The sequence below is a fragment of the Equus asinus genome, chromosome 1 (assembly GCF_041296235.1).
Source record: "Equus asinus isolate D_3611 breed Donkey chromosome 1, EquAss-T2T_v2, whole genome shotgun sequence".
Lineage (NCBI taxonomy): Eukaryota > Metazoa > Chordata > Mammalia > Perissodactyla > Equidae > Equus > Equus asinus.
In genome coordinates, this window is record NC_091790.1 from 25,909,658 (window position 1) to 25,931,216 (window position 21,559).

Sequence of the window (21,559 nt, forward strand, 5' to 3'; positions counted from 1 at the left end):
GATGAATTGTGTGGAGTAAAAAAACCCACAAGCCCCCCAAAAAGAGTAGGAAACCACGAATACCCAGGAGAGAAAGTAAGGCTGTGACAGCATCAGAAACAGCTGTCTGTCTGCCTCAGGCTGGTCCTCATTTTTCCTTCCTGCCTGAGCTTTTGGCTTTCACATGACAACTTACTCAATATTGTGTTAACACTTGCCTTCAGCTCTCATTCGGAAAAATTTCTCTTTGGTAAATATGAAGAAAAATCATGAGCTCATTAGTAAAACAAATATAAAATTTCCCACTATAAAGAATTATTTAATTTTTTGACAATTATTTATCATCCACAGGAGTTTTCCAGATTCAATCAAGTAATTGAAAGATTCTAAACCATTTATCTTCAGCAAGCCTGATATACACAAGAGCTTGCATTATGTTTATCTGTTTCTTGTTCATCTATAGAAACCCTATATAGGGACAATAAATGTTTTATAATATTAAATAAATGATCTTCTAATAATAGAGGAATGTATAAGCTATCCTATCACTATCAAATTGTGAAGCTAAGTATAACTCGAAGTTGTTATTAAATCCAGCCTTAATGGGCACAGCAAAGTCATCCCCAAAAGATGTCTGTTGTATATCTTCAAACAAAAAACTAATAAAATCAGCAATTATAAGGGAAAAAAAATCCAAAGCTACTGTTGAGAGCTTGCTCCAGAGTTTACCTTCTGTTACTGTCCCGGGAAGTTCCTTTTCAGAGTTATCTAGACTGCTCAGTTCAATTTAAGTTCATTTCCTGCAGTTCTGACTTTGGTAGAGAAAAGGAGCATTACTCAACATACCTCTCACAATTAACTCTCTCATCGTTTGGGGAAAGCGTTGTCAACTGCGATTTTTCTTCAGGCTCAATATACCATAGCCTGAAAAAAAGTGAACTTTTTTTCTTGCAGACATCTCTCTTCCTGTTCTTAAACCCTTTTTCTACTCTTCTCTCAATCTTCAGACAGGGCGACACACTGAATTGTATTGTGACAATGACAGCTACTAAATCGAATGACAGTCTTGCTTCATCTGTGCCATAGATATGTTGGTGGCCAATGGAATTATAGTAACTTGAAAATCAATGACTCTGATTTCTCGCCTCCTTCATATAAATAAGGCAAACTTGTCCTTTATCATCTCATATATAGTTAAATTTTTAAAATCATCTTAAAATATAGAACTTGTATTTAAACATTTCAAGCTTCATCTTTTTTAAAAGAAATGCTTAAAGTATATTTTTCATGGGCGTTGTCTTATTAGCAAATACCACTTAAGCACAGTCCTAAGTGATGCAGATATACGTGTGAATAAAAATATTTTGAACTTCGCTTCTAATCTTTAAACAGTGTGATGACTTCTTTAGCATGGCCGGGGTTGACTCAAAGCTCTGACTTCCTTTGTCCTGCTCCCAGTCGACTGAAGGAGCTTGAGTTTATAGGGTTCACTCTCTTGTGATCATAAGTAAGACTTTATTTGAATAAAGGGTCCTCGGACATTACAAAGCTTGGAAACCCCTTATCTAATAAGTTGACAATTACATCCAACATAGACCTAGCTTATAGCTTAGTAAGAGCAGGGACTAATAAATAGTACATGTTTAGATTAACAGGATTGTCTAATACTTAGGGTTCAAAAGGTCTTCAACCTTTTAAGTGACAGCAATCCAGTTTAACATAAGAGTAAAGTGAAGTATTGGGAGAAATTACCTGAACTGTAATTTCGAATTGACTAGGTAATCATAATACAATTATGTCAAAATATGGCCCCCGGTCACTCGATGATTTGTTTAGCAATTCTTATTTAGTAGATATTTAAAAATGTGATTAGGTTTAGTCAGAATAACTGATCATACTTTTAAAAACATTTATTTTAAAATAGCTTCAGAACTGTACCCTCCCACCCAGTCATTTGAAAGGGGAAGATACACCCAGATTTGTCTTAAATTTTTTTTGTGCAGAGACGAGCAAAGTTTTTATCAGGAGCATTCTGAATCTGTAATTTTATGGGCAGGCCAGTTTAAGGAGTGGAGTGATTGAGTATTAGAAAAAGAAATAATATTCTGAGAAAGGAAGGTTTTTGATGAAAATGAGAAGTATGAGCAAATCACTTTGACCTGTAGTTACGGATCCTGTCTTCAGATCCGTGTGCCAAGTCTGTAGGGAGGTTGGGCCCAATGTGGGTCTGTTTCTTGTATGATAGTGTCTTGACGCCAAGGACAGCTTCCTTTTTTTTTTCCCCAAGTAATTTTATTGGGGTTATAATGGTTTATAACATTGTGTAATTTCAGGTGTACATTACTATTTATCAATTTCTGAATACACTTCATTATGTTCACTCCTAGTAGTCTAATTTTTATCCGTCACTATACATATGTGCCCCTTTATCGCTTTTGCCCACTCCAACCTCCTTCCACTCTGGTAACCAATAATCTGTTCTCTTTATGCAATTATTTGTTATCTTCCACATATGAGTGAAATCATGCTGTATTTGTCTTTCTCTGTCTGGCTTATTTCACTTAACATTACACCCTCCAGGTCCATCCGTGTTGTTGCAAATGGGCCAATTTTGTCTTTTTTAAGTCTGAGTAGTATTCCATTGTATATGTGTATATATATACCACATCTTCTTTATCCATTCATCTGTAGAAGGGCACTTGGTTTGCTTCCACATCTTGGCCATTGTGAATAATGCTGCAGTGAACATAGGGATGCATAAATCTCTTTAGATCATTGGTTTCAAGTTCTTTGGATACATACCCAGTAGTGGGATAGCTGGATCACATGGTATTTCTATTTTGAATTTTTTGAGCAATCTGCATACTGTTTTCCACAGTGGCTGTACCAGTTTCTGTTCCCACCAGCAGTGTATGAGCTTTCCCTTATCTCCACATCCTCTCCAACATTTGTTGTTTTTGTCCTGGTAATTGTAGCCATTCTGACCGGTGTAAGGTGATATCTCCTTGTAGTTTTGATTTGCGTTTCCCTGATAACTCGTGATGTTGAGCATCGTTTCATGTGCCTGTTGGCCATCTGTATATCTTCTTTGGAAATATGTCTGTTCATATCCTCTGCCCATTTTGTGATCGGGTTGTTTGGTTTTCTTTTGTTGAGTTGTATGAGTCCTTTATGTATTTTGGAGATCAACCCCTTGTCTGATAAATGATTTACAAATAATTCCTCCCAGTTGGTGAGTTGTCTTACCGTTTTGTTCTTGGTTTCCTTTGCTTTGCAGAAGCTTTTTAGTCTGATGTAGTCCCATTTGTTAGCTTTTTCTTTTGTTTCCCTTACCTAAGTGGACATGGTATTCGAAAAGATGTTGCTAAGAACAATGTCAAAGTGTACTGCCTATATTTTCTTCTAAGAGTTTTATGGTTTCAGGTCTTAACATTCAAATATTTAATCCATTTAGAGTTAATTTTTGTGTATGGTGTAAGATAATGGTCTACTTTCATTCTTTTGCACGTGACTGTCCAGTTTTCCCAACACCAGTTATTGAAGAGACTTTCCTTTCTCCATTGTATGTTCTTGGCTCCTTTCTTGAAGATTAACTATCCATAGATGTGTGGTTTTATTTCTGGGCTTTCAGTTCTGATCCATTGATCTGTGTGTCTGTTTTTATACCAGTACCATGCTGTTTTGATTACTATAGCTTTGTAGTATGGTTGGAAGTCAGGGATTGTGATGCCTCCAGCTTTGTTATTTTTTCTCAGAATTGTTTTGGCTGTTCAGGGTCTTTTGTTGTTCCATGTAAATTTTTGGCTTTGTTCTATTTCTATGAAGAATGTCATTGGGATTCTGATTGGGATTGTACTGAATCTGTAGATTGCTTTAGGTAGTATGGACATTTTAAAGAATGGTTTTTAAAAAAAATTTTTTTATTTCCTATGTATCAAAATAGGAGGCTATTCTGTGAGTTTTTCTCTGCCTAGACATTCACTTAGGTGCTATATCTAGCCTGTAATTTGTGTGCACTGGAAATAAGAGAGAGAATTTCAACTCAGATACTCCAGTTTGATCATGGCAAAGCCCCTGTCTCATTTTATGTCTCTTCTTTTCCTTGGCTCACAGATTTCTTTTGACTAGTAAGTAATATGTAGGAGTCTTTCTGTGCTGTGCCAATGTGCAGGAAACCCTGTAAAACATGCTCTTCCCTTCTTCCTAGAGCCTGTGTGTGTTCACCCCTCCAGGAATCAAGGAAGGAAAGCCCCGGCTGATCCCTGCTGGGCCCATTGCCCAGGGCACCACGATCTCTGCTTATGTGGCCAAGTCCCGGAAAACATTGCTAGTAGAAGACATCCTGGGGGTAAGTGGCTTTCTACTCTTTGTGACATTTGTCACCTGAAGGATTTAATTAAGAAAGATGACAAATCATTTTGATGTCATAATTTAGGCCGTTTTAAGAAAGCATTAAAAGCAAGATTTAGATCAATAAATGTTTGTATGTAAACTAATTTTTTGTACTCAGAAAACCATATCTTGTATACCTATTAAGAGCTGGATTTGAATAGTTCTTATTTTAATACATGCCAGTATAGTTAAGCATAAAAATGTATATTTGTGTTCGTGTAAACTAAACAATTCCTGTTTTGTGTTCCATACCCTAACAGGATATTTATGAATGAGTCAGCTATTGCTGTGTGACAGACTACCCCAATTTTAGTAGCATCATACAACCACCACTGGTTATTTCTCATGGGTCCATGGATTGGGCTGTCCTGCTGATCTGAGCTATATTCGGCTGGGCCTGCTCATGCATCTGGGGTCAACTGGCTGTCCCTTAGCAGCAGGCTAGTCTCAGATGGCCTCAGCATTTCACGTGTCTCCCCCTACCCCTTTATGAAGGCTGCCTGGCATGTTCTGATGATGGTGGCAGGGGTCCAAGAGCAGAAGTGGAAACATGCAAGTGAGTTTCCAAGCCTCTGTTTGCATCAAAATACTACCCTCGCATTTGCCAGAGCAAATCACGTGGATGGGTCCAGACCCAGTATTGGAAGGTCCTGATGAAGGACACGGGTACAGGGCACGTGGCAGTTGGAGCCCTTAGCACAATCTTCCACAGTGTATGTGATCACTGTGATGAAATGTCACTACGTGAGGTTGGACTTTAGAAGTGACAAGTAGGGGGCTGGCCTCATGACGTAGTGGTTAAGTTTGGCACACTCAGCTTCTGCAGGAGGGCTTCACAGGTTTGGATCCCGGGAACAGACCTACACCACTCATCAGCCATGCTGTGGCAGTGACCCACATATATAGTGGAGGAAGATAGGCACAGATATTAGCTTAGGGTTAATCCTCCTCAATCAAAGAAAGAGGAAGATTGGTAACAGATGTTAGCTCAGGGCTAATCTTCCTCAGCAAAAACAAAAACAAAAAAAAGTGACAAATGTACAAACGAGTATCTAGGTGTAATGACTTTGCTCTGTAGAAGTGCTCAATCGGAGTCATTGAAATCTGGGCTTTCATTTTGGTTTTGCCACTAATTATATGTATGACCTTGAAGAAATCAGGCAACTCGTTATTCTGTTGAATAGAAAATGTGGCTAAAAGTAAATGTTGCACAATATAGTGGATATAGACCACAGTATTGTATTATAATCATCAAACTTGCTAAGATCTTAATTATTCCCACCACAAAAAAGAAAATTGTATGACATGATAAGAGGTGCTAGCTAATGCTACAATGGCAATCAAATTACAATATAGAAATATATCAAATCAACATATTGTACACCTTAAACGTACACATTACATGTCAAATATAGTTCAGTTTAAAAAACGAAATGTTAAAGGTAAATACTGTAGAAGTTGTCATTTGAAAATGTTCTATTGCATATGCAAGCTTTCAAAAGATCTGTAAGTTATAAGTTTAGATTTGTACTCTTCTTGATTCAAGAAAAGCTTCCCACAGATAGTAGAAATTGAATAAATAGAACTGGTGTGTTGATATTAACTCACTCAATTACCCTATATTTTGTTGAGTGATTTTACTAAGCTAGAAAATCATTCAAGTCAAAGAACCAATTTCACTTCTTATGATAAATAATTGATAATTATTGGAGTGTTTGAATACTTAGTATGGGCCTTTGAGCTTCAATGAGAATGACTATCATTAACATACGCTTTTGTATGACTCCAACTGTAAAAATAGAAAAGAAAGAAATTTTGTATATAATTTCCTTCCTATGGTATTTACATTTGGAGTTATTTTCTCTTTTGACATTTTACCTGTAAAGCCCTAAAAAGAATTCTGGCACATAGAAGGTGATGAATGAATGAATGTTAACCATTGTAATTACTTTTATTATTGCATTAATATATATTGATTAATTAAATTCTGCTGTATGAAGATAAACATTAAAGCAGTGTTTGGGTATAGGTCCATGTTGCTAAAGATAAGCATTTTCCTTAAACAAGGCATATAGTGGCCATCATCATTTGATTTTCCTTTGAAAAGGACCATTTATTATTGGTGACAAATAGGCAATTTCTGATAGAAATAAGAATCATAACTTGGGGCTGGCCTGGTGACTCAGTGGTTAACTTCAGTGTGCTTCACTTTGGTGGCCCTGGTTCAGAACTTGGGCACAGACCTACACTACTCATCAAGCCATGCTGTGGCGGCAACCTACATACAAAATAGAGGAAGATTGGCAACAGATCTTAGCTCAGGGCCAATCTTCCGCACCAAAAAAAAAAAAGTCATAATTTAACAATTCCATTTTCTTCACTGAATTTATAACTTTTCTACTTTTATTTTTCAGGATGAACGATTTCCAAGAGGTACAGGACTGGAATCAGGGACTCGTATCCAGTCTGTTCTTTGTTTACCAATTGTCACTGCGATTGGTGATTTGATCGGTATCCTTGAGCTGTATCGGCACTGGGGCAAAGAAGCCTTCTGTCTCAGTCATCAGGAGGTGAGGCCTGAACACTGCTCGTTAGGACTTTAGTGGTACCTACACCGTGGAAGGTGCTCATTAATACTGTTCAGTGGGTAAATGAATGAATATTTAAAACCACACTTTGCTTAACAACGTTTCCATACTAATACTAATGATTTTTAAAACCAATTTGTTTGTTGTTTTGCAGTTATTTAGAGAAGAAACTGATTAAATTAGAAATATAGTCATTGACTCTAGCAAGCATCTATTTTAACAATAAAAATAAAAGTATACCACATTCTGAATCCAATAGAGTAATAGGATGACTGGAGAGTTCTGACATTGGGTTGCTTTTATGTCTTCTTAAAATTGTCCTGAATGAAAGTTCCAGCATCACATCCATTTGGAAAACAATAGGTTCCATTCACTATTCCCTGAATCAGAATTGGCTCATTAACACTAAAACCAAATACAGTGAGTATCTGTCTGTCTCACCCAATATACACCCAAGTCCCTCAGCGGCCTGCACCCTGTCCACTCACTAGGATGACACATCTCCTGCTCCTTCAGCCACCTCCCTTCCACCACTCCCACTGGACCCTTGAGCAAGGCTGACGGGCTCCTAGTCAGAGCCTGTGCGTCTGTTCTCCCTCTGCTTGGACTGCGCTGTCTTCCACATCCCCACCCCCAGCCACTTCCTTTACGAACATCCTCAAACGCGGCCCTGTCAGCAGGACCTTCCTGAACACTGGGTGTGGACTTGAGCGCTTCCTGTCTCCCATCCCTTTTCTCTCTTTTGTGTCTCTTTCTCTCTGTAGCCGCCATCAGCAAGGGATACGCCGTGCACTTCACTGGTTTTCTTTCTTGTCTTTCTCTCTCCTCCCAGGACACTGTAAGCTATTCTGTTGTTTTTGGTGTTGATGCTGCGTCTCCAGCATCCAGAATAGCGCCTGGTACCCAGCAGGCACCCGCTCAATATGTGTCCAGTGAATGAGTAATAAAAGGAGTAGAATAGCTTGTAACTTCAGAACTTGTCAGCAAAGTTTTGGAAACATTTCATCTTTGACCTCAGAAAATTCTTCATATCCATTAATGCTAGAGCCTGTCATTGGGATGTCTGCATGTGACTAATAAAAACCTGTCTCATAATTTTTTTTAGGTTGCAACAGCAAATCTTGCCTGGGCTTCAGTGGCAATACATCAGGTTCAGGTGTGTCTCTGGGATGTTTTCATGGGGCTTCCGAAGAGACAAGAATGTTTACGGGGCAGCATCGGGGAGTGGAGTGGGGGCCAATAAGTAACGCAGTGCTTATTCCTGGATAGCAGATATTTTGTTATTTCTAAAATTTTTTAATCTATTCACTTACATTTACTTACTCCCTGCCTTAAATATCTTGCAATTATTTTTATATATTTATATAAAATATAAATCACTTATGCAATAAGTGGTATGTGTCCTATTATGGCTTTTGCTTTCCACTGAAAGCCCAGGAGCTATCTCCTACTGGCAGCAACATTGATAGATTTTTTTTTTGATTACTTTTTTGTTTTGTTTTTGCTGTGGAAGATTTGCTCTGAGCTAACATCGGTTGCCCATCTTCCTCTTTTTTTGCTTGAAGAAGATTGTCCCTGAGCTAACATCTATGCCAGTATTCCTCTGTTTTGTGTGTGGGTCACTGACACAACGTGGCTGAGGAGTGGTGTAGGTCTGCTCCCAGGGTCCAAACCCATGAACCCGGGCCACTGAAGCAGAGCATACCAAACTTACCCATGATGCCATGGGACCTACCCCAGTATCAATGGTATTTTTATGACTCCATTTCCTAAATTAAAGAATCCTCTGAACTAAATGGAATATGAAATCATTAATCTTACATTTCAGATACCCGGTTCTCTTGAAAATATGATCTAATTTGAGAGAACACAAACTACGTAGAGTTTTCCTAGTAACGAGACCTTATAGTTCAGGAACACGGTCTCCCTACAATTCTGCTTTGTATCTTCCGCTTCTCCTTTTTTGTTGCTGTTTTGTTTTTTTAAGTCCGTTTCAGCAAACTCAGGTTGATCTGGAACTGTGAGCTAGAAAGAGAAAAAAATATATTGTTAGAAGATAATAGTATGAGGAGCAAGGACTTCTCAGGTCTGACAATATCGAGCGTAGGTAGAAATGTGCCCAAGGACAATTTGTTAAAGTCTAAAGTAGATCGAAAGAGTGACTCTGCAGGTAGAACGTCTGGGTCCTGATGCTATAGCTCCATCACTTAGCATCTCTGGAACTTAGCCAGGTTCTAAACCCCCTCTTGCCTCAATTATAAAAATAAACCCAAAATCTGTAGTGTTTTGTGGTGATTAAATGAGATAAGAAACATAAAGTGCTTAGAATAGCGCTTAGCACATATAAGCATTCCATAAATATGAATTGTTACTACTCTGATTACATTATAGACAGAGTGATTCTGTTATGCCTTTTGCAATAAAATAAGGTAAATAGTATCCTGGAGTTTTTATTTTTAAATCAGCAGAAATGTCATAATGAATAGCTATTCTTTTCTATGGCAGGTGTGCAGAGGCCTTGCCAAACAGACTGAGTTGAATGACTTTCTACTCGATGTGTCAAAGTAAGTGTCCCTTTCTAGGGATGTGGTACTTCCCATCCATCATGGTTTAAATTAAGTGCAGGCCCTGGTAGCAAGGAACTGCGGCGACTGCAGTCAATAGCGGAAGATCCGTCTTCCCTGTGTGGGTACTCTGGTAAGAATGGTCCATCGTATTTTGGACTATAGAGCTGCCTTCTCTTGCATGTTCCCTTTACAAGTGAAGCATTGCAAATGTATACGTAATGATCTTCATCTGCGATTTGGTGTATATTTTGTAGGTAGGGTCGCTAGAACACGTTACAGACACTAAGTTTTTCTGTTTTTGTAGGAGCAAACAGACAGCAAGACACGCAAAGGAGAGGAAATGTTCTAGTTCATTATTTTCCAAAAAATCCTCTCTGGCATCTCTACAAATGTCAGTAAATCAAACCACAATATTAATATTATTTGTTGAATTTTCCCACGTATAGTAGCTCAGGTATCATTTTAGGGAAAATGTCCCATTTCCCTGAAGTTTGACCTAGAAAAACCCCCTTGGGCTGGCAGTGGAAACAATTACAGATAGTTATTAAATTCTGGGTTCGTATTGGTTTTGCTTGCTACAGGGAAGGGCTTCTGTATGTCTGACCCATCTACTTGTTGAAATCTGAGAAATGCCCCAAGATAGGGTAACTTCAAGGTCATGTCCCCTGACAGGTTTACTAAAGAAATGACGTATCTGTTCTTCCCCAGCCGCCAGCAGCGGCTCTGATCCTGTTCTGTCCCACTTTTCACTTTGGCAGCAGTTTATGACTTACTCGTCAAGAAGTACTGTGATCCTCACGACCAGTTAGCCTGAAGTGGCCCCTTCATGTTACACTTTTTTCCTGAATTACAAAATTAGAGAAATATGGGCCTAAAAGAGTTCTCTGTCGATTCCCTAGGTCAACTCTCTTCTTTGGGACAGAATTAAACAATAGTTCTGGGACACTTGATATTACTACCTCCAAACACATAGAAAGGGAAGCTGGGCACGTTCTCTTGCATGTGTGTTTGAATATGTGGCAAGTCTTCCAAGCTCTAATTAAACCATGTGACACTTTAAATCTATTCCCCAGCGGGAAATCCCGTTTACCATCTTCCTTGCAGTACATTTTTCACTGTACAGCGTAATTAAGCATATTCTCAGTCTTAGTGGCTTCAAGGTAAATAATTTGTCTTTTAAATGAAAGGCATTGTGTATTACTATAAGTTATTTTAATTCTGAGTATGTTGCTAAATTTACACAAACCTATGCTGGAAGCAGTACCTTGCCAACAGGTGCTATGTTAAGAGTACTTTTTTCCATATTCTCTATAATTCATGTATGTTGATTCATGTATTTATGAGGGTTGCATTTTAATATATATACCATACACCTCCAAAATATTTATTTTGCTGTTCATAAAAATGGCTATCGATTTTACTTGTGTGAAGTCATCAAGTCCTTATCATTACTTGTATTCTGATATTTCTTCTCCAGTGAATTACATTGCCTTCTCAGTACAGTTAAACTACATTTTAACTTTCCAGTTTTTCAGTGATAATTTATATTTTAACCATATTAATTAGATGTAGCAAATTTAAAAGTTTCAATCAAATCGAAATTATTAATGAAAATATTAAATATGGTGAACCCAATTTTATTCCTTCATAGTTTTAGTTAAATACTACAAACTTTTTCCTCTATCTTGGTACTTCCCAATAAAATGGTTACTTAGTGCATCCTCTGGAATTAGTCTTCATGTTAAAATCAATGGTAAAGTTTCACTTATGTCTTTGAAATAATATTATTGGCTGTTGCCACAAAAGGACAGAAATCAAACAACATTTATCTTTATGTTTTTTATTTAAAAGTAAATAAAACTGGAAAATATATTCAAAGTTTAATATGTTCTGTGTTCTAAATAAAATTACTTACAGGTATTGTGTTTCTTTTTTCCAGAACATATTTTGATAACATAGTCGCAATAGATTCTCTACTTGAACACATAATGGTAGGTTGCCTTTTGTCTTGAAAATGGTTTTATTTCACCCTTTATGTCCTAATGTATGGTGGAACATTTTAATGTATTAGACATACAAGATCTTTCAAATATGATGAAAAGGGGGTGCTGAAGGCCTCACCTTGATTTATTTGTCACTTCCATTAATTTTAGAGAGTTTTGAAGAACATTTTGAAGACTATCTGAGTTTTTCATTATTTAGGTGGCAAACTATGCTTTGGGAAAACATTTAGTTTCTTTTTATATTCTCCAAAATACCTTTGGCATAGAGGTTGTGTTAGGAATTCCCAACTGATTCTTCCTGGTCTTGAGGTTCATTCTACTCAGCTTTAGTCTTAATTATTCCTCTTTTCTAGAAGGCTAGTAGGCACCTGGAGCTGAAAGCCATACAAGGGGGGCTTTATCCGTGTTTCTCTGTGCTCCTGCTTTTGTGCTATGGCTAGACTTCATTAAAGAAGTGGCTCGCGGTAGTCAAAGTGACTGTCTGTGTACCCCATGGTGGCCAGGCTTGCTTGGAACCGTTTGTGCCCGGTTCTATATTTTGATAAACGTTCTTTCTCCTTCCCCAGTCTTTCTCAAAATATAGTACTCCTGTCCAATAAGGGTTTCCTCATCTCCAGGTTTCATGATGCACACTGATCTATTTCTCTTTGATATCATGGCGGGCGAGTGTGGAGTGGGATATGCTCAGTGTCTTATAGGACAGAAAGTGTACTGAGGGTAATTGGAGAGTGACATTAGGAGTTATTACTTTCCTCACATTCGTTAGGTAATTAGTTAAATTGATGGCTTTATTTGGACAAAAAAGAGAACACTTGATTGCACAGTAAAAAATAACTTCTTTGGTTATGACGAAATTTAAGGAATTTGTAAAGCTGTGAAAAGTATTAACAAGAATACAAAAATATATAGATAAAATACGGACTGACGTAGAGTTTGCACTCGGAGTACAAGAAACACTTATTGACTAGTTCTCATATTATTAATAGTATTTTTAAAACAGCTTTATTGAGATATAATTCACATACCACACTAGTCATCTATTTAACATGTTCCATTGAGTGATTTTCTGTATATTCACAGGTAGGTACAACCATCATCAGTCAATTTTAGAACATTTTTGTTACCTCAGAAAGAAGCTCCATACCATGTTAGCCCTTTATGTTCCTATCCCTTCCACACCCCGGTCCTAAGCAACCACTAATCTACTTTCTTGTTCTATGGATCTATCTATTCTAGACATCTCACATAAAAGGAATCGTGTAATTTGCACGCTCTCGTGCCTGGCTTCTTTCACTTAGCATGATGTTTTAAAAGTTCATCTGTGTTGTGGCATGTATATGGCTGAATAATATTCTGTTGTATGGATATACATACCACATTTTTTTTATCCATTCATCAGCTGATAGACATTTGGGTTGTTTCCATGATTTGGCTAATGTGAATCATGCTGCTTTGAACATTCACATGCAATTTTTTGTTTGAATACCTGTTTTCAGTTATTTTGGGTATATAGTTAGGAGTGGAATTGCTGGGTCATGTGGTAATTCTATGTTGAACTCTTTGAAGACCTGCCCAGCTGTTTTCCACGGCAGTTGCACCATTTTACATTTGCACCAGCAATGCACGGGGGTTCCAGTTTCTCCACATTCTCACTCACACTGGTTATTATCTGACTTTTTGATATTGCCATCATACTAAACGTGAAATGCTGTCTCGGTGTGGTTTGATTGGCATTTCTCTCGGGACTAATGGTATGGAACATCTTTTCATGTGTTCATGAGCCATTTGTGTATCTTCTCTGGAGAAATGTCTATTCAAATCCACCGGCCGCTTTTTAACTGAGTTCCTTGTCTTTTTATTATTGAGTTGTAAGTGTTCTTCATAAATTCTAGGTACAACTCTCTTACCTGATTTATAATTGGCAAATATTTTCTTCCATCCGTGAGTTGTCTTTTTCTTTCCTTGATAGTATCTTTTAAAGCACAAAGGGTTTTAATTTTGATGAATTCCAATTTATCTTCTTTGTCGTTCATGCTTATGGTGTCATATTTAAGAATGCATTGCCAAATCAGAGATGATAAAAGCGTACTCCAGTATATTCTTCCATGGGCTTTATAGCTTTAACTTTTACATTTAGATTTTTAATCTGTGTTAGTTAATTTTTGTTTTTGGTATGAGGGCCCAACTTCATTCTTTTGCATGTGTCTATCCAGTTTTACCAGCACCATTCATTGAAAAGACTATTCTTTTGCTTTATATGGTCTTGTCAAAAATCAGTTGAGCATGGACATATGGTTTTGTATTTCTAGGCTCTCAATTCTATTCCCTTGATCTATATGTCTCTCTTCAAGACACTACCACACTGTCTTCATCACTGTTGCTTTGTAGAAAGTTTTGAAATCAAGAAGTGTGGGTTTTCCAAATTTGTTCTTCTTTTTGGATATTTTTTGGCTGTTTTGGTTCCCTTGAAATTCCATATTAAAGTTTGGAAATCTGCTTTTCAGTTTCTACAGAGAATTCAGATAGGCTTATGATAAAGATTGTGTTGAACCCACAGATCAATTTGGAGAATCTTAACACGTTCAGTCTTCCAATACGTGAACATGGGATGTTTTTCCATTTATTTAGATTATCTTTACTTTTTCTAAACAATGTTTTATAATTTTCAGAGGGTAAGTATTGATCTTAATTTGGTAAAGTTTTTCTAAGTATTTTATTTTTTAATGCTATTTTAAATGGAATTGTGTTTTTTAACTTTTTTCAGATTTTTCATTGAAAATATTTTGAAATAAAATTGGTTTTTATATTTTGATCTTGTAACCTGCAAGCTTGGTGAACTCATTATTTTCAATAGTTCCTTAGTGGTTCTTTTTAGGATTTTCTACATGCAGGATCGTATCATCTACAGTTAGTGATAGTTTTACTTTCTCCTTTCCCATCTGGATGCGTTTTATTTTTTTTCTTGCGTGATTGTCCCGGCTGGAAGCTCTAGTACTATGTTGAATAGAGGTGGCAAGTGTGGACATCCCTGTCTTGTTCCTGATCTTAGAAGGGAAGCATCCAGTCTTTCACCATTAGGTATGATGTGGGTTTTTCATAGATGGCCTTTATCAAGTTGAGAAAGTTCCTTTCTATTTTTAGTTTTTTGAATGTTTTAAATCATAATTGGATGTTGGATTTTTATCATCATCCATTTTCCCTGCGTTTGTTGAGCTGATCTTGTGGTTTTTGATTTTCATTCTATTGATGTAGAGTATTATATAAAGTAATTTTTGGATGTTAAACTAACCTTGCATTCCTGGGGTGAATCACATCTCATCATGGTGAATGATTTATATTGGAATTGCCTTAAATTTAATAAAAACTTAAGAAGAGTTGATATCTTAAGCGTATATGGAGTGTTCTCATATAAAAACATTGTCTTACTTTAAACTTTCAAAAAATCTATCTTAATTGAGTGTATTGACTTTGGTCCCCTATATTTGTATAATTTTCAGGAAAGACAGTCATTTATAATGCATATAATGTTAGCTGTGGCTCTAATTTTATAGTGTTTACACTACTTCTTTCTTTCTTTCTTTTTTTTAAATATATTTGCTAGGACCTAAGGAACACTGTTGAATGGAAGCCGTGAGAGTAGATATATTTTCTTAATATATGTGCTTTTCGTTTTCCACTGCTACATAAATTTGTTGTAGATTGCCTGCAGGTACTATTTATCAACTTAAAGACTTCCTTCTATTCCTAATTTGCTGTGAGTTTGCATCTGATTGAGTGTTGAATATTATCAAATTTTTGTAGACCATTATTAAAATCATATAATTTTTCTTCTTTTAATCAATTAGAATAAGGAATTATATTAATTTAATACTTAATGTTGAACCATGCTTCCATTCCTGGGGTGAACCCTATTTAGTTGTATGTAATCTTTATTCCTGGATTGGTTGTTATTATTATTTCTGTCTTTTGCATCTACATTCATTAGTAAGATTGCTCAGTGGCTTTCCTTTGTTCTGTCTGTAGGTAGTATTGGTCTTGGGGTTATGCTACACATATAAAATGAATTGAGAAATGTTCCATTCTTTTCTGTGGACTAAAATGGCTTAGATAATAAATGAATTAGTTGTTCCTTCAAATTTGATGTATACCAGCCGTAAAACCATGTGGGTCTTATTAGGGGCTAGATCTCTGATTCTATTTTCAATTTCGTCTATATTAATCCCTTCAGGTTTCCATTTATTCATTTTTGCTATAATATTTCTTGAGTATCTGTTGTACTCCTGTACTAGCTAGCAGCTGGAGTTCTAAAGTCGTGAGCCAAATTCTTCACAGTCCCTGTCCTCGTGCAGCTTATAGTCTAGTGGCGGAGACAGACATTAATCAAATATGATCATAAATGTAAACTTGCAGTCACATTAAGGACCGTGAAGGAACAGAACACAGTGCTGTAAAAGCTCATAATAAGGAGAGTTGATCTAGTTCAAGAAGCGATGCAAGGGTTTCCTAAGGACCTGACCCCGAATCTGAGGGATCAGTAGAAGTCAAGTAGGCAAAGAGGAGAGATGGGTGTACCTTAGGGGAGGAAGGAACAGAATGCTCCTATGTAGAAATGCCCAAAGAAAGGCCAAGTCATCCAGGCTTTGTAGGGAGTTTTGACTTTTAAGTACGGGGTGCAAGATCAGATTTGTGTTTTGGAAAGATAACCCTGCATTAGAGGAGAATGAGGTTCGATTGTTTTGAAAGGCTTTTTGATAATATAGACGAGAGTTCTTATTTCCAGATGAACAAATTTGGGTAATCTTTAAATTCCTAGGTTATCAGTTCATCCAGTTTGGTGTTTCCCATGGGGGGTGATATTGACATTTTGGGACAACTCTTCCTCCTGACACAGGATTGGGCTGAACATTGCGGATGTTTAGCATCTTTAACCTCTGCGAACTAAATGCCAGGTGTAATCCATCACCACTGGGTCTTTGTAACACACAGAAATGCCTCCACTTGTTTTCAAATGCTCTGTGGTGAGGTGGTTCTGCTGCTAGTTGAGAATTAGTGAGTGGGACTTTCAAATTAATTTTTATAAATTTGTAGGTACTTTTAATATCCTTCCAATCGGTACTGATATTCCCTTCCTCATGCAATTATGCTATTAATGAAGAGACTCTCTCTCTCCTCAGACTTGCCTTGAGCTTTTTTGTTAATCAGGACTCTGGTGTAAGCCAGAAAATGTCAACTACCTAACTCAACTTAGCTCGAGAGAATAAACGGGGAAATTTCCTGGCTCATATCACTGAATATTCAGAGCCCTTGAATATTCAGACTTCTATAATTCTGGACCAGGGCGCTCAAGTTATATTTGCAGGAATATCTCCTTCTCTGCTTAGCCTCCCTCTGCGTGGTCCTTCTCACAAGCTGGCGAAGTTGGCTGTGCCAGAGCTAAGCTTAATTCATAAATAACTAGTGTCATCACCTACTTCATTACCAAGATTAAACAAATGGCATGCTTTTGTTTCCTCTTGTTTTACCTGCTGATCTTATATATTTTTTGACACAAGCAGATATGTGAGGTCTGTTTTTTAGTTAACTTTTTTATGTGATGTCTGTAGTTTCTTAGATATCTTTTACTAACAATTTTTACAGTTTCATTGTAGTTTTAGTAGTTTCTTTGCTCATCGCTCTTGTTGCCCAAATCTTCCCGTGCTTTCTTGAACTCATCTGTTTGTTTATTTTTGCTTGAACACATCTCCCTTTCCAAAATAGTTCCCAGGTAGTAATTTTCCTGAGTACTATGTACTTCAGAACTATCTTTCTTTATCTTGCCTTGTGATTGAATGCTAGTTTGACTTGGTAAAGAATTTTAGGTTTAAAATAAGTCTTCCTCAGAAACTTGAAGGTATATTTTCACTGAAATTTAAATCCGCTATTGCTATCAAGAATTGTTTTTTACTTACAAGTAAACATTTGTGAGTTTGTGAGTGTGTGAGCGTGCATAGGAGTGGACGGTGGCTTTTACAATGACCTGGTGCCTGGAGTTCATAAATATTACCAAATATGTCTAGGGTATCTTTATTAATTCCTTTGCAGCATATGAATGTCATTTCCAACCGAAAGCTTAATATTTGGGCAGAATGGAAAGGTAAACTTACGTTTAGAGTCACTCATTTTAAAACAGAAGCCTTTCTTACTACCTGTAATTGTTTTTCAATTGATTCTTTTGATTTTTCAACATCTTCAATAACATCATCAAACAATAAAACTTTCGTCTCTTCAAATATATATACTCTCCTCTTTTCTTACCTGATTGTGTGTTAATAATTATGATAACATGTTGTCTTGTCCTTAACTTTAGTGTGTAAACCTTAATGGGGTGATTCTGACATTTTACCATTTGCTAAAATACAGACTGTTGTTTTCAGGAAAATATTATTAAGATATCTATGTTTATTCTTCTATTCCATTTTGCTACATTTTTCTCATGAATGATTGCTGCATTTCATCACATGCATTATTTGGCAACCATAAAGATAATCATATGATTTTCTTCTTTGTTTTATAGTTATTATGAATTATAATAAGACTTTTTGATACTTAGTTCTGACTAGTGTAATTTTTAAATATTATAATATTTGTTAATTTATGCCTACGTTTGATTTGCTACTGTTTTTATTTATGATTTTCCTTCTGTCCAAGTTACATTGGTCTATGATTTTCATTTTTATAGTATCATCTTTGTCAGTTTTCAGTATTGGTGACATAGCAGGGGTTGTAAAAATAACTGGAGAAGTTTTGTTCTTTCTGAACTTAGAACGGTTTAAAGTGGATGGGAATTTATTTATTGAAGATTCTTAAATAATTCATATTTGAAATCATTTGAGCCTCATGCCTTTTATGGGGATAATTCTTCAACAATTTTCCAATTGTCTTTATGATTCTGGTTCTATTCAGATTTTCAAGTCCTTCTAAACTCACTACTTTTTCTAGAAAGTTTTCCATTTCATCCAGATTTTTACAATTATTAATATAATTTTGTGTCAAAGTATTAAGCAACTAACATCGCCCTAGGCAATAGGGATGCAAATTTTACTGTATATAATTTAATCTTTAATACTGCAGGATCAATATCATTATTTGATAATTCAAGATCTCGTGAGTTTGCAAAAGAAATAGGTGATTCTTCTGTATTTGCCAACAATACCGTCCCATGACTCTCTTCCTACCTGTATGCCATTCATCCTTTCTCAAACGTTTATTTAGAGTTTTTGAGTGATGGAGACCTTCTATGTTCTAAGCTAAGAGTTGGCAAACTTTTTTTTTTGCCCTGAGGAAGATTTGCCCTAAGCTACCACCTGTGCTAATCTTCCTCTATTTTGTATGTGGGTCTCCACCACAGCATGGCCGCGAGTGAGTGGTGTAGGTCCACGCCCAGGAACCGAATCCAGGTTACCTAAGTAGAGTGTGCTGAGCTTAACCACAAGGCCATGGGGCACACCACTTGGCAAGCTTTTTTGTACAGGGACAAATAGTAAAGTTTTGTGCTTCATGGGCCATACTCTTTTGCAACTACTCAACTCTGCCACTATAGCAGCCATAAGCAATACATAGAGGAATGCACATGGCCATGTTCCAATAAAAATGGATTTGCGAAAACTGGCAATGGGCTGGATTTGGCCCATGACCTCATGGCTCATCTCTACTCTAGGCCTTGTCCTGGGCATTTGCAATACTGTGAATAAAAAAGAAGCATTTTCTGTTATCACACAACTCATAGGCTAGTGGAGTAGACAAACTGGAAGTTCTGATGATCATAATATCCAGTATACTTAGTATTTGGCAAATCAGGCACAGCCTATGTTTGCTGAGTACAGTTCATAATAACAGTAAAGACAAGCATATAATATGAGGATGAACCAGGGTATCTAACCAGGGTACCTAACCCACTCTGATTTCTTTTCATTAAATCTATAAGGTAGTTTGTTTTACATGAGATTATATATTTTCCCCTGGCCACAAGGTGGCCCATGTCCCTCATGCATAGACTTTATTACAGCTATTTTTCTCTGAGAATTAATTCTTTGTCTCTGAGGAATAATTTCATGTCCATCCTCTGGATGATTGAGGTTACTGGAATTCTCAATGTAGGTAAATATGGTGGGCAACATAACTGTAGCCCCAACCCACTGGGGACAGTGGGATGTGCTAGGCATTAAAGAAATACTTGTTGAAGGAAACTGATGAAGAAATGAATGATGAAATGAATACATAGTTTTCCATTCAGAAGAGGAAGAGCACATCTGTTATGAGAGCATAGGCCATGGAAACAGCTAGTGTGAGTTCAGGTACCTGATCCATCATTTACTATCCAAGTGAGAGTGGACAGGTTAAGTTACTTCTCTGTGCCTCAATTTCCCTACTATGTAAAGCGGAGATAAAAATGCTCCCTGAGTTCATATTGTTATTGTGAAGATTAAGTGAATTGATGCACATAAAGTGTATAAAAAGTGTCTAGTACATAGTAAACAGTAATTGTTACACATTATTAGTGCAGCAGATAAAATGTAACTGATGTAGATATGAATAATGTGTGTCTCATTAGAAGGTGTTATGTCATATTTTTTACAACTGGTATGTCACAAACACCAACCAATCAGAGTGGATGCTAGCTTAGGAGTTGAAAGAGGCTCAGACCAGAGCACCAGGGGAGGCCTGAGAGGTTCTGGTGGAGGGGCCATGGTGACAAAAGGGTCTTAGGGACTTAGGCCAGTAGCTTCTTTCCAACCCATACAGAAGCGTTGTCGTATTCAGCATCCAGCACCGTGGCGAGGATGCATAGCAGCTGCTTATTTATTCATGTTGGTATCTGCTAGTGTTAGCACATTGAGAGTGACTTCGATATATTTTTATGCCTATATTTATTTAGTTATAATGCTAATTTCCCCCAATTAGGGTATAGGATAGCCAAAATTCATACCTCATTCTGATAAAGTTTTCCTGTAAACTCTTTGAATTTCTTATTGGCTCACCCTTGTTTTATTGTTTGTCTTTAGATATATGCAAAAAACCTGGTGAATGCCGATCGTTGTGCACTTTTCCAGGTAGACCATAAGAACAAGGAGTTATACTCAGACCTTTTTGATATCGGAGAGGAGAAGGAAGGCAAGCCCATCTTCAAGAAGACCAAAGAAATAAGGTACAGCTAGAAGTGGACTGTCGGTTTGCTGTGTTTGCTGCTGTGCAGGTGTTCTGTCACCCACTTCTCTGTGCCTGTTCACAGGTGTGCTGACAGTACTTGTCATACTGTGATATCATTCCCACCAGGACCCGCCTCCTGAAGGTAGTACTTCTGGGAATGACATTGCAGTGCCAGCGAAACCCCGCCTAGGAAGCTTTAGCGTCACTCCTGGAAATGCCGTCTTCCGGAGGCGGTCCTTTTGGAAATCATGTTGGAAAAACTTACTAGTGCTCCCAGGTAGGTAAAGGTCCACCCCTCCTGGAGTCTGCAGGTTTGCCCATGTCTAGGAGCAAGGGTGTGCTTAAACAATTTGGCCCCCACCCCTTCCCAACCTCCAGGGCTGTCTCCAAGTCCAGACCCTAGTGGAAACTGACCTGGTATATTTGCTGACTTCAACACACAATTCTATCACCAAATGGTTGATTTAGTCGATCTTAGAGCACGCTTCTGTTGCATCTCAAATGAAAGCCTTCTCCATTCTTTAAATGGCAGCTCTTGTCACTCAAATAAACAGAATGGAGTTTGTGTGGCTGCTGGAGGCACGGTGGCTCAACCCTGTCACAAGCCGAACACCCACAAGGAGCACTGTCACAAAACTTTTAAGAAACAAGCTTAACATTCAAAAATGGATTTTTTTTAAGACGTTTGCATTTCTTTTGTTTTGTGTGTCTTGTTTAATTACTTTGCCACATAATGCTCTAACGTGCTTTGGTAATTACAACACTCTAGGAGAACACTGTTCCTTTTTAATTAAGAATTGCTGTTCATTTGGGCCGTCAGTCATATAAGGGAACTGAGCAGGTG

At 37.2% G+C, this 21,559-nt stretch overlaps 1 protein-coding gene across 7 annotated transcripts in view; it reads left to right on the forward strand.

The window, feature by feature from the left end:
- The window catches only part of PDE10A (phosphodiesterase 10A), a 547,546-nt gene that overhangs the window by 467,951 nt on the left and 58,036 nt on the right, over positions 1–21,559 (forward strand). For 6 of the 7 annotated variants that reach the window (XM_070518672.1, XM_070518620.1, XM_070518430.1 and 3 more), the window contains 6 exons: positions 4,187–4,327; positions 6,786–6,941; positions 8,065–8,115; positions 9,465–9,523; positions 11,466–11,517; positions 20,571–20,713. In XM_070518672.1, the coding sequence (XP_070374773.1) occupies positions 4,187–4,327; positions 6,786–6,941; positions 8,065–8,115; positions 9,465–9,523; positions 11,466–11,517; positions 20,571–20,713 (602 nt within the window). The remainder of the gene's footprint in view (positions 1–4,186; positions 4,328–6,785; positions 6,942–8,064; positions 8,116–9,464; positions 9,524–11,465; positions 11,518–20,570; positions 20,714–21,559) is intronic. The other variant, XM_070518469.1, reaches the window with a different exon arrangement.